This window comes from Carettochelys insculpta, chromosome 3, assembly GCF_033958435.1.
Source record: "Carettochelys insculpta isolate YL-2023 chromosome 3, ASM3395843v1, whole genome shotgun sequence".
NCBI classification, from domain to species: Eukaryota; Metazoa; Chordata; order Testudines; family Carettochelyidae; genus Carettochelys; species Carettochelys insculpta.
The window spans coordinates 209,177,604-209,190,200 of NC_134139.1; the positions used below are offsets into that span (position 1 = coordinate 209,177,604).

General features: G+C 46.3%; 1 protein-coding gene across 1 annotated transcript in view; it reads left to right on the forward strand.

Annotated features, from left to right (window-relative positions):
* The first annotated feature begins 484 nt into the window (after positions 1–484).
* The window catches only part of ASXL2 (ASXL transcriptional regulator 2), a 221,807-nt gene continuing 209,694 nt past the window's right edge, over positions 485–12,597 (forward strand). The window contains exon 1 of the mRNA XM_074991522.1: positions 485–752. Within this exon, the coding sequence (XP_074847623.1) occupies positions 696–752 (57 nt within the window). The 5' untranslated portion in view covers positions 485–695. The remainder of the gene's footprint in view (positions 753–12,597) is intronic.

Below are 12,597 nucleotides of genomic sequence, written 5' to 3' on the forward strand. Positions count from 1 at the left end.
GGGGGTCGCTGGGGTGGTGTAGGGGACTGGGTGGCCGCTGGGGAGGGAAACAGGTGGGCGCTGTGGTAGCGGCTGGGGCGGTGCGGCTGGGGGATGAGAGGGGAAGGGAGCGGGCGGCCGTTGGGGACGGATGTGGACAGGGGTTGGGGTGACGGTTGGGGTGGTGCAGGTGGGGGAGGGGAGCGGGTGGCCGTTGGGAAGAGCCCCTGGGGAGCTGAGGGGGAGGGGGACGAAGCCGCCGCCAGAGCCCGCAGCGGGGGGCGGGGCGCTGGTGAGTGGCAGGGCGGAGGAGGGCGCCTCGCGCGCGCCGGTTGCGGAAGGCCTCGGAGGGCATTTGGGGGATGGGCTGTGGGCGGGGCGGGGCGGGGCGCGGCGCAAGCTGTGCGCGCTCGCGCTCGCGCTCTCGCCGGGGCGGGGCTTTTCGTCTCCTGGCCCCTCCCTCCCCCTCCGGAGGCCAGTGCAGTAGGTGGAGTCACGCGAGCGGGGTCACATGACCGTAGCTCCCGTACGGTGGGTTCCCAATATGGCAGCAGCGGCCGCAGGGGGAGCTGGAGCCTGGAGCGCTCGGACCTAGGGCCGCCCGCCCGCCGCTCTTCTCCGCGCCCCCCTCCCCCCCCCAGCACTGCGGCCCCGCGCCTGGGCGGACGGATCTCGGCCGGGCCCCTGCGAACCAGCTGCACCCCCTCGCGTGCGACATGAGGGAGAGGGGCCGCAGGAAGAAGGGCAGGACCTGGGCAGAGGCCGCCAGAACGGTGCGTGGGGCCCGGGCCCGGGCGGCGGGAGCTGCGCAGAGGCGGGCAGGGGGCCGGAGCCAGGCTGACCCGAGAGACAGGAGGCCGCCGGGGCGGGTCAGAGGCCTTCCTGCGGCTGCCACGGGTCTGGCGGGCTCCCCCCTCCGGCCGCAGTGCGGCCACTGCTGGTGCGCGCTGCGTCCGCGGGGGCCCGGACCAGCTGCGCTGGGGGGGAGCCTGTCCCCGGAGGTCAGCTTTGGGCGGGTCATTTGGCCCCAGCGCCCCGACCTGGAGCGAGGCCTTGGGCAGCGAGGTGCATACGCTCTTCGCCAGGTCGGGCTCGCAGGGCTGAAGCAGACTGGCAGGCAGCTCGGGTAGCCTGACAGGGTTAGAGGCGTCTCTGGGGCTGAGCAGAGCGTCTCTCTCTCTCTCTCTCTCCAAACACTAGCTGAGCTGTTGCAAGAGTTTGTCTTGGGCAATTACCGTCTGGGCTTGTAGTTTTTGCTGAATGTGTGTGAGAGAAACCAGGCATGTAGTGGGATAAATTCGGGACTGTTTCTCATTAGAAATATACCTGCTTTATGTACTTCGTCCTGGCAGTACTTGCTCCTTAACTGATGATAGCTTAAACTCAAATTCTTATTCCGAGGATGGTTTCTGGAGAGGTCTTGTCTTCATTTGACTCTATCTGGGCCTGGTTTAGGCTAAACTCTTACACAGACACAGTGGATGAGCCAATGGTCATTTAGAAGTGCCTTAATAGTTCACAAAAGTAAACCAAACTCTGTCTTACTGAAAGGTTGTACACACTTGGCTGGTGTCAGATTAAATTAGAGAGATGGTTTCTCTGAACGGTAGGTCTGTGTGTAAATAAAAGGATTTCAATGAATAGCAACAACTTGATATGTGTCAGAGAATACTTAACACTAGTCTCTGAAGGTAGGAGGCTATTCAGATGGAAACAGATATTTGTGTGCTGGAAGCTGTACTCTCTAGGGACTGAGTGAAAGATGAGGGTGGGGATAGCACTTAGCCTGAGAAAAACAAGTGGAAACAAGCACACAGGACAAGTCTGCACTGTTGCTTTAGTGCGTTGTAACTTTCTGGCTCAGTGGTTTGAAAAATCACCCTCCATCTCCCTCTCCTCCTCTAGGGCAGCGAGTTATAGTTTTTGAAACATCCGTGTGAACCAGGCTTCCGCACTGGCAGTCATGCTGCCGGCACTGTTAGCTGCTCCCCTTATGGCTGTGGTTCTACAGAGCACTGGGAAAGCTCTCTCCCAGCATTGCGGCCACAGCAGAAACTGCACCTTAAATGTCTGAGTGTACACAAACAATCTAAGTAAGACTTAGGCTAAGTTCTTTAGGTCAGGCCGGACCTCATGTTACGCCTGTGCAGAGCTCAGGACAGTAGGACTCTGGTGTCTAGGTTTAATTCTCAGTATTCACACTATGAGTACAGCCTCACTATTCACATTTTGTAAATGGGAGACTGAATCATAAAGAGGGTAAATGTCTAACATCAGTGAGTCAGTTTGAAACCTGGGACTGACTGACTGAACTTAAACACTTGTACTGTGCGTGGGAGCATAGGTCATCTACAAGTCTTTTCCATTTCACTCTGTGTTGGGACAAAACTGTCTGGCTCCAGGAGTACCCCAGTTGTTGTCCTTCAGTCTCAGTAAATCTTCTCCATGTTGTCTGAGGTCTTCCTTTTTTGCGTTTTCCATGCGAGAGCTTGACAGACTATGCTGGATGATGATTTTCTGAGAGTGAGGTAACGAAGGGTAACAACATGATTAGGAGTATGGAGGGGCTTCTGTATGAAGAGAGTTTAACAAGACTGGGATTGTTCATGTTAGAAAACAGATGACTGAGGGTGGGATATAACTGATACCTATCTATCTATAAAATCTTGACTTCTGTGAAGAAAGTGAATTAGGAGGTGTTGTTTACTCGTTCCCGTAACACAAGAACAAGGGATCACCCCATAACATTAATAGGTCACGGTTTAAACAAAAAAAGTACTTTACACAATGCACGGTCATCCTGTGGAAGTCTCTGCCAGGGTATGTTGGGAAGAGCAAAACTAAAATGGGTTCAAAGAACTAGGTAAGTTCATAGAGGATAGGTACATCACTGGCTATTAGTCAAGGTGATCAGGATGGTTCAGGTTGTCTTTTGATCTCCAGCTGCCAGAAGTGGACTAGATGACAGAGGGTAGCTCACTGAACTGCTTTGTTCTGTTTATTCTCTATAATGCCTCAGATGCTGGCTGCTGTCAGCTATAGGATACTGGGCAAGATCATTGATCATTGGTCTGTGACCCATGGCTATTAAGTTCTCTTCTTAATACTAGAATAAAACTTAGGCTCCTTCAAAGTGCTACTTTGTCAAATAGAGCCATATCAGGCTTGTTCAGGACTGAGCTTTTCTTATCCGGTTCCAGCTATACTGTTATCAAATCTAATTCTGGCAGCTATGAAGGTTTAGATAGCTTTCTGTGTATATGAAAGAGACCCCGGGCCTGACCATATTTCTTTTTGTAAAAGTTTAAAAAATGTTAATGACTTTTACCCTCTCATAGCTGTCTGTGCATCTTTGGGACTTGAATTTATTGTGAACAATTGTATGAGCCCTGCAGGTGCCACTTGATAGATCAGGGGTCAACATCCCTTCCAAGGTGGAGTGCCAGAATTTGAGCTTTTGACTTCTACATATGGTCCGAGTGCTGGTGATAACATTTACAGTCTCTAATAGTCCTACTCATAACAGCTTCATTAATAAATAAATAAAGATGCAGAGCTTTACTGCTTAGGTCAGGGGTCTTCAACCTGTGACTCTGAAGCCGCATATGGCATTTTTAAGGACTACTTTGTGGCTCCTGGTGCTCTAATTGCAAAGGGAAGAAAACAAACCAAATACCCCTCCTGGTTATTTTCGATAAACAGCAAACATCTAAAAGCCCAACAATGAACAACTCATATCTAAATAGGAAACAATATGTGATCTTGAAATGTTGCATAACCCCCTCTTGTGTCCTCCAGGGGAGAGATGGTTTGGAAGTGAATGTCAGGAAGACAGTGGTACAGACACCTATGTGAAGTGTGAGGGAAATAGAATATGTAAAAAGTTTATGAACATCCTGCAGTAAACATGTATCACATTACAAATCACTTTGTGTGCGTGCTGTTCTTAAAACAGTGTTACGAAAGGTATGGTTTGATGTTATTTATTAAGGTCTTTCTTGTATTCACATGAATTGTGGCTCTTGAATTACTGAGTTTTTTCACTAAATTGGAAAAAATGCCTCTTCTTGCTATTTTGGTAGCCAGCCCCTGGTTTTAGTGGTGGTTGGTAGCATTAGCTGTTTTTTTGTTAATCCACAGACTGAGTGGCTTTAAGCAAGTTCCTGGCTGTGTGGGGGAGGAGAAGCAGGTCTGAGCTGAGCTCCTGCCTCATGTGCTGATGAAAATCAGCTTGTGTGCCACTCTTGGCACCCATGCTGAGGGTTTGTGCCCCCTAGGATAGATAATCCAAGGGCAAACTCATCCATTCGTTTTGTACACTGAAGGGTAAAAGGATTTCTACCAGAGGTATTGGTTCACGACTACATGTATATAGCAGAATTATCAATAATAATCAGAAAAGTATCAACACATATTTCTGTTCTTCATTTTTCAAATTACTGCAGGCAAAAATGTAGTAGTGTCACATGATAATGAAAGACCTTTCATTCCTATATTAGCTCAGGAAAATGTATTTGTTTTAACTAAAGCTAGGCATTGTTAGGTCAGCAAGTCCAGATAAATTGCACCTGAGAACTTTCTAAAATAGCTGATTGTAGCATTCTCAGGACTGTTAATATAATTTTTTCTCTAGGTCGTGGGGCACTGGGTGGTTCCAGGGGACTCCAAGCAAACTAATGTGCCAATACTTAAAAAGGGTAAAGGGCCTGGGCTGGGCAAGTATAGCCGTGTTAGTCTGATGTAGGTCATGGACAAAATAATGGAATGGCAGATGTGAGACTCAATTCCAGGAGACTAGTTAATGCCAGTGAGCATGGGTTTATGGAGAATATCTCTTACCAAATGTCTTTTGTGATGAGCACGCAACTTGGGTTGATGTTAAATAGCATTGATATAATGTGCTTAAGTGAGGAATTTGACTTGGTATGGAATGACATTTTGGTAAAGAAGCTGGAGTGACACAAATCCAAAAAGGCGCGCATTAAATGGTTAAAACCTTGCTAACAGAGGTTTGGTGTAAATGGGGAATCATATTAAATGGGTCTCTTTCAGGTGGGGTCCCCCGAGAATGGTGATCTCCCAACCTTTTAAAGCATGAGATCCCTTTCTGAATGTAAGTGCAACCTAGGATCCTCCTCAAACCCAAACACCCTTGGTCCTGCCCTGCTCCCTACCTCCCTCCCTCACTTTCATTAGGCTGGGGCAGGGGTTGGGGTGCAGGCTGTAGTCTTGGGCCAAGGCAGTTGGAGTGTAGAAAGGGCTCTGAGCTGAGCCTGGGGCAGGGAGATGAGGTGCACCCGCAGGTTTAGTGCAGTCTCTGGGAGAGAGTTTGGTTGCAGAAGGGGGTTCAGGGCTGGGTAAGGGGTTCAGAATGCAAGCTGTGGCTAGGCCCTGCTTACCTCAGGCAGGTCACACGCAGTGATGTAGTAGAGTTAAGGCAGACACCTCCACCCTGCATCACTCTTGAAAGTGGCCATCATGTCCAGCAGCAGATCCTGCGGGGGAAGGACAGGTGGGTCCATGTACTGTCCTCTGTCTGTAGGTGCTTCTCCCTGTTATAGGAATTGCCTTTGACTTATTCCTGCAGGGGAGGGCACAATACAGCCTGTGGGCCAGATCCAGTCTATGGACCACCCTGCTGGGACCCTCCGGCATGCAGCAGGAAGCTGCTTAGAGCAGCGTGAGGCTACCCCACACTGCTTAAGCAGTGTCCTGCTTCATGTAGCTGTCTGCTTCAGACCCCAGGGGGAGGCTTTGTGTGCTGCCTTTGCCCCGGCTCTCAGAAATGGAGGCTCAGAGATTTTTGCGGTGGTGGGTGGGTTAGAAATAATCTGAAGTGGATCTTACCCACCCAAGTTCATTACCTAATGAATAAAATTTTTAGCCTTTTATGGTGCTACAGGACTGCTTGTTTTTTGTGAAGCGACAGACTAACCTGACTACCCCTCTAAGATTAATATTTAGGAGGAGTTCTTGAACAAATGGACTCGCAGATGGACGGATGCAGGTTTCTAAAATTACATAGTATGCAATGCACTGTAGGGGTGTAATGTGATCAGTGCTTGAATGTGGTGGCAGTCTTTGCACCAAGACAAAAGTCTACCTCTTAAAAACGTTAACTGTACTCCTGTAGTTTTGTGAGTGACGCATGAGGATGTTAGCAAAATGATACCATTGGAGATACACATCTCCTAAACCTGGAAGGGACCTCAGGAGGTCATCAAGTCCAGTCCCCTGCTCTCTTGGCAGGACAAAGCACCATCCCTGACATCTATTTGCACCAATCCCTAAATGGCCTCCTCAAGGATTGAGCTCACAACTCTGGGTTTAGGAAGGCAATGCTGAAACCACAGAGCTATCCTTCCCCTCCCACCCCCCTTGCAGAATCCCACACTTCACCAATACTTCAGTCTTTTGTGTTGAGACTATATTTCTTATATTGGGACTGCTGGCAACTGTGTTTAAATATGTGGCATGCATCTAAGCTAAAAGAGTTTACCCTATATTATGTTTGTATAGAAAACTTGAGTGGCTTGATCTTCCTCATTTCTCCTGTTTAGGATAACTTTCAGTGAGCTGCAATGTGCCCTGAATCTAATTTAATTTTGTGCAGAAATTTTTAAAAAGTGCCTTTATAAAAATGTGAGTTGATTACAAACAAAATCAAGGTAACTGAATCTGCAGAATGTTTGTTTCTTTGGGAGTCACAGATGTTTTGTTTCCATGAAAATTAGATGTTTCCAGTTCCAGGAAAAACTATTCCCCAAAGGCTTATTATTGAGGTCTCATGGGTGTCAGGATATGACCAGGTCTGCTGAAGATTAAATCTCTCTTGCCTTCTGAATTCTTAGAAGAAAGGTGTAGTTTTCAAATACACAGACTATGGCTATATGGATTCTTTTTGGCATGGGTAAAAGACAACTGAATGACTGACTTCTGATGAAATGAATTGAAGATTTATATACCTTAAAAACACGTTCTGGGGCTGAGAGGAACAAACGCAACATATATCGCTGTCTGTGACCTGCAGAGCCAGTATTTGTGCGCTGAAGAGGGTATCTCTCCTTCAACCCAATTGTGCAAGCAGAGAAGGAAAGTGAATCTCAAGATACTGTGTGTACTTACCTTGGGTGAACTGCACACAAGTTAAAACAACTCTTCTTCTGCCAGGCCAAAGGAGGCCATGGTGATCATCTACCCTGACTGCCTATACAACACAGGCCTAAGAGCTTTCCCAAAATAATTTCTAGATGAGAGCTTTAAGAAAAAAAATCCAACCCTTATTTTAAAAATAGTGTTGTAAAATCCACTACAACCCTTTGTAAATTGTTGAGTGGTTGATTACTCTCGCCATTACCGTTTTATGCTCTGTCTGCAGTTTGAGCTAGTGTAGTTTCAGCTTCTAACCGCAGTATTGTGTACCTTTTTCCGATAAATGAAGACATCATTCTTGATTATTTGTTTCCCTTGGAGATGTTACAGACTGCAGTCAAGTCAATGCTCAAGCTTCTTGTCATGCTAAACAAATGGTGCTTCTTCAGACTCCCTATGAGACGTGTTTTCTAGTGATTCTTCTGGCTCTTCTCTGAACTGTGTCCGGTTTATTAACCTCTTTCTCAAATTGTGGGCATTGGAACTGGACAGAGTTTTCCAGCAATTATTGCACCAGTGCCAAGTGTCAGAAGTAAAATAACCTCCATACTCCTACATGAGAATCCCCTATCTATGTGTTTGAGGGTTTTATTAGCTCTTTTGGGCATGGTGTCACGCTGGGATCTCATGCTGTGATAGTTATCCACCATAACCCCAAATCTCTTACAGCTTGATGGCTTCCAAGGGTAGTCTCTCATCCTCTAAGTATGACCTGCATTCTTAAATATGTACACTTAGCCATATTAAAATACACATTTGCCCAATTTATCAAGAAAGCAATCTGGATCAGTACCAATGATCTGTCCTCTTCCTTGCTTACCACTCCCCCGAATTTTGGTTCATGTGTGGACTTCATCAGTGGCACAACCATCTCCTTTCTTCCGTCCTACTGAGAGATGTTGGGCTGCACATGTTCTTAAGACTTTAAGTATAAGGACTTCTTAACAGGAACACTTTTTGGAACAGAAGCCACGGTGTCCCCCTCCTTTTTTCAGTGTATTTGTAGCAAATATTTCCGTGTTTGTGTGTGGTTTTTTTTAATTATCTAGCTCTGGTCTTCACATCAGCCAACAATGCTGCTCAATATCTTTCCAGAGAAACAAATCCTGTAAGAAAAATGTGTTCCTAAATTGTAGTGGGGTGTAGGTTACAGGGAAAGGCCCCAATCCTGCTAATATTTGACTCTGCTTAACTTTACATGAGTGTTTGCAGAGTCAGAGCATCTGTTGCTTAACTGAGAGGGAAAGGAAGAGGAAAAGATGCAGATTGATAGTCAACAGTGGAATCAAACAAGCCGTTATTGGTAGAGTCTCAAACTTTGTCCCTCTTCTGCATATGAAATTAACAGAATATAGAAATTAGGTATAACTTAAATTCTGTTGTGCAGCTGTTGCTGTTCTATTTCAGGGCAGTTAGGAAAGACAGTTTCTTTCAAAATCAGGGATTGTATGGAGTGTCTTGTGTGGATGAAGAAGGTGAAATGAAAGTTTGAACATGAGTCCTGACTGTATTTTTTATTTATTATTTTTAACATTGTAACTACGTACAGGTTGAACCTCTCTTGTCCGGCACTCTGTGGTCCAGTATGATTTTAGTTTGCTGGCTGTCCCCCTAACAGGGGTGTGTCCAAGGTTTCCTTGGGTCTCATAGACTAACGGATATTTTGGAGCATAAGCGTAAGGTGCCACAGGACTTCTTGTTTTTGAAGATAGACTAACTTGGCTACCTCTCTGATACTTGGTTTCATAGAGTTTGTTTACTGCTACCAGTCCTGGCTCCCAGTGTTCTGTGCTTAGTCACAAAGAGGTAGCCATGTGAGTCTGTGTCTATACAAAACAAAACAAAACAAAACAAAAAAAACAGTCCTGCAACACTTTAAAGACTAACAAAATAATTTATTAGGTGATGAGCTTTTGTGGGACAGACCAACTTCTTCAGATCTGGAAAATTCTGATAAACGTTTGTCTTGTCAGTTTACTTTTAACAGAGATGGGGGAAAATGAAATGAAAACTGATGAATCAGCTACACAGGACAGAAAGAAGATGGATGAAGTGGAGGGAAAGGGGGAAGAAAATACCTTACTGCAAGTGTTGCCGGAGGGCAGTACAAATCTCAAAGATGGGGGAAACTGTCCTTGTAATGACAGGTATCAGAGAGGTAGCTGTGTTGGTCTGTATTTTCGAGAACGAGAAGTCCTGTGGCACCTTATAGAATATCTGTTAGTCTATAGATCCATGGTCTACGTAGACTGAAGGATGCCTAGTAAGTCTAAGGTGCCACAGGACTTTTTGTTGTCCTTGTAATGCGTAAGGTAGTTGATATCTTTGAGACCAAGGTGTAAAGGGAGAATGAACTCCAATTCAGATGTCTCCCTTTGTAATCTGGTGTTTAGTCTCTTTGTTCTAGAATGCAGGTCTGCATGTCTGGAATGCTTTGGGCTGCATATGCAATTACCTTGCGCATTTCAAGGACAGCGCTCACCTAATAAATTATTTTGCTAGTCTTTAAAGTGCTACTTGACTGCTTTTTGTTTTGAAAGTATCAGAGAGGTAGCCGTGTTAGTCTGTATCTTCAAAAACAACAAGAAGACCGGTAGCACCTTATAGACTAACATATTTTGGAGCATAAGCTTTCATGGGCAAAGACCCACTTCGTATCTTAGTCTATAAGGTGCCACAGGACTTCTTGTTGTATTACGAGGACAGTTTCCCCATCTTTGATATTTGTAGTGACCTCCAGGCAACCCACTTAAGTAGTAAGTAACTTTCTTCCCCCTTGCCCCCCCTTCACCCTCCCTCCTGTCCTATGTAGCTGGTCTTTTTTTTTTTAAGTGGAATTTACTGGGAACAAAATATAAAGCATTGCATTAATGGATTGTTAAAACTGGGCAACTGTGCTGTGTTGAAAGCCACTATACTAAGGAAAAGTTTCTGTACTGAAAAGTGACCATGGTATCTAGGGTGATTTCCTTGTCACATTGTTTTGTCGTGTGTCGTCGTCCCCCCCCCCCCCGGGCGCGCTGTACAATGATTAATTATGTGCTTTTTGTCAAGAGGAAGTGTTGGGATTGGTTAAAAGATGGGACTTACTTTATCATAACACATTTTTATTTTAGAATCCTCTTTGTATAGTTATAGCTTTTCTCTGACTGTGTTAAACTTTTTGAAACACTGACACCCTGAAGCAGTTATCTGCTGAATGGCAAGCAGACTTAATTTCACACAAGCAATAGTACTACTATGACAAATATATTATAATAGTTACACAAAAATAGTACTACTGAATGAATAGTCCAGTCTACAAAATCTTTACTACACGTGGTGATCCACAACAGGAGAGAAACACTTAGATATTTGGGAAGAGTTTTCATGACTGGCAGGAAATGAAATTTTACCTTCTGATCCAGCCGGGAGTTAAAAACCTTAAGGGATGGAGAATCCACCACCTCTCTAGGCAGTGCATTCCAGTGCTTCACCACCCTCCTGGTGAAGTAGTTTTTCCTAATATCTAACCTACACCTCTCCTCTCCAACTTTACTCTTTGTTATGCCATCTGTCACCACTGAGAACAGTTTCTCAACCTTCTTTTTAGAGCTCCCCTTCAGGAAGTTGAAGGCTGCTATTAAATCACCTCTAAGTCTTCTCTTCTGTAAACTAAACAAGCCCAAATCCCTCAGGCTCTCCTCATAGGTCTTGTGCTCCAGCCCCTTAATCATTTTTGTTGCCTTTTGCTGAACCTGCTCCAGCATTCTACATTAGTCCTCGGATACAATCGGAACTATAGTAATTGTGATGGAATATTCTCCAAGATTATTATCCCTTCCAAAACGTACATTCCCAAGGCTATTCATAAATGCTATGGCATTGATATGACATAGCCATGTAGGTCCTAGGATATTGGGGACAAGACGGGTGAGGGAAAAACTGTTTACGGACCAAGTTCTGTTGGCAAAGGACAAACCTTTGAAGTACACAGACCTAAAGAAGAGCTCTAATTTTTTTTCTTTTTTTACCAACCGATGTTGCTCCAACTGGGGGGAAGATTACCTCGCCTGCCATGGCATGCATATAGCAGCAGAGGGCTACTTTCTTGTGACAATGTCAGTGAAGTATAACGCTTTTGTATGATTTTAAAATGTTAGTAGTGCACAAGAAATCAGAAAAGGATCATGCTAGATGTCGGGTTTGATCACGATCCTTAGTTAAGGGAGTTGTAGAATCCTAGGACACGAGAACCATAAGGGGCCTCGAGAGGTCAGTGAGTCTCATCCCTTGCCCTCACAGCAGGACCAAGGACTGTCTAGACCAGTGATTCCCAAAGTTTTTGGCATCACGCCCCCCTTTTGATTTTTGAGACACTCTCACATCCCCACCTTCTCTTTACCGTCATCCAACCCTCCTTTTTAACAAAAAATTTGAGTTGTAATTAATATTAAAAGTAAGCACAAATAGTGTTTTGTTTTTGTCCCCTTGTGGGTCCCTGGTGCAGCCCCAGCTGGCCAGCTGACCGCCCTCCTGAGACCTGCGCTGCTGGAGCTGCCTGCTCAAGCCCTGTGCTGCCAGGGCCAGCTGCCCTCCCCAGTTCCTGGCCAGCCACTTGCCCAAGTCCCACGCTGCCTGGGCCAGCTGACCAATCACTAACCCAAGCTACCCCAAGCCCTGCGCTACCGGGGCCGCCTGCCAGCTTGAGCCACCTGAACCCCGCGCTACCAGGGCCTACTGTCCGTCCGCCAGCCCAAGCCACCTGAGCCCTGCAATGCTATGGCCAGCCTCTCAAGCCCCACGAGTCTTGCAAGCTGACCAGCCACCCAAGCCTTGCATGCCCTGCGAGCCACCCACCTGAGCCCCTCCCCCCCCCAAAGCTAGCCACCACCAGCCCCCCATTTTTACCCTATCCCACTTACCCAGCCCTCCGTCTAACCCCATTCTCCTCCTCCTACTCCCCCCCGCCAGCCCACGCTCCCTCACCTTTGCATGTGGGTCTTCACCAGCTGTCTGCTTTTTATAGCGTCTGTACCGGGTCACTGACATAAAATGATAGAGGCTGAGAGCCACAGGCAAACGCCGTCTCTTTCTTTGGGTGGGGGGTAAATGATGGGGGGGCGCCTAGCTCACCTCGCACCCCCTCTCTGGGATTTCTGCACACGCCCCCCAGTTTGGGAAACCGTGGTCTCGAATATCTCTGATAGATGTCTAACCTGCCCTTAAGTATCTCGAGTGGTGGAGATTCCACAACTTTCCTAGATTATTTCAGTGTTTAACCATCCTGACAGGAAGCTTTTCCTAAAGTCCAACTTCCTTTGCTGTAGTTTATGCCCATTGCTCTTTGTCCTATCCTCAGAGGCCAAGGAGAACAATTTTTCTCCCTCTTTCTTGTAACCCTCTTTGGGGTACTTGAAAACTGCTATCATGTCCCTTCTAAGTCGTCTTTTTCAAACTAAACAAGCCCGGTTAAGAATCATAGAA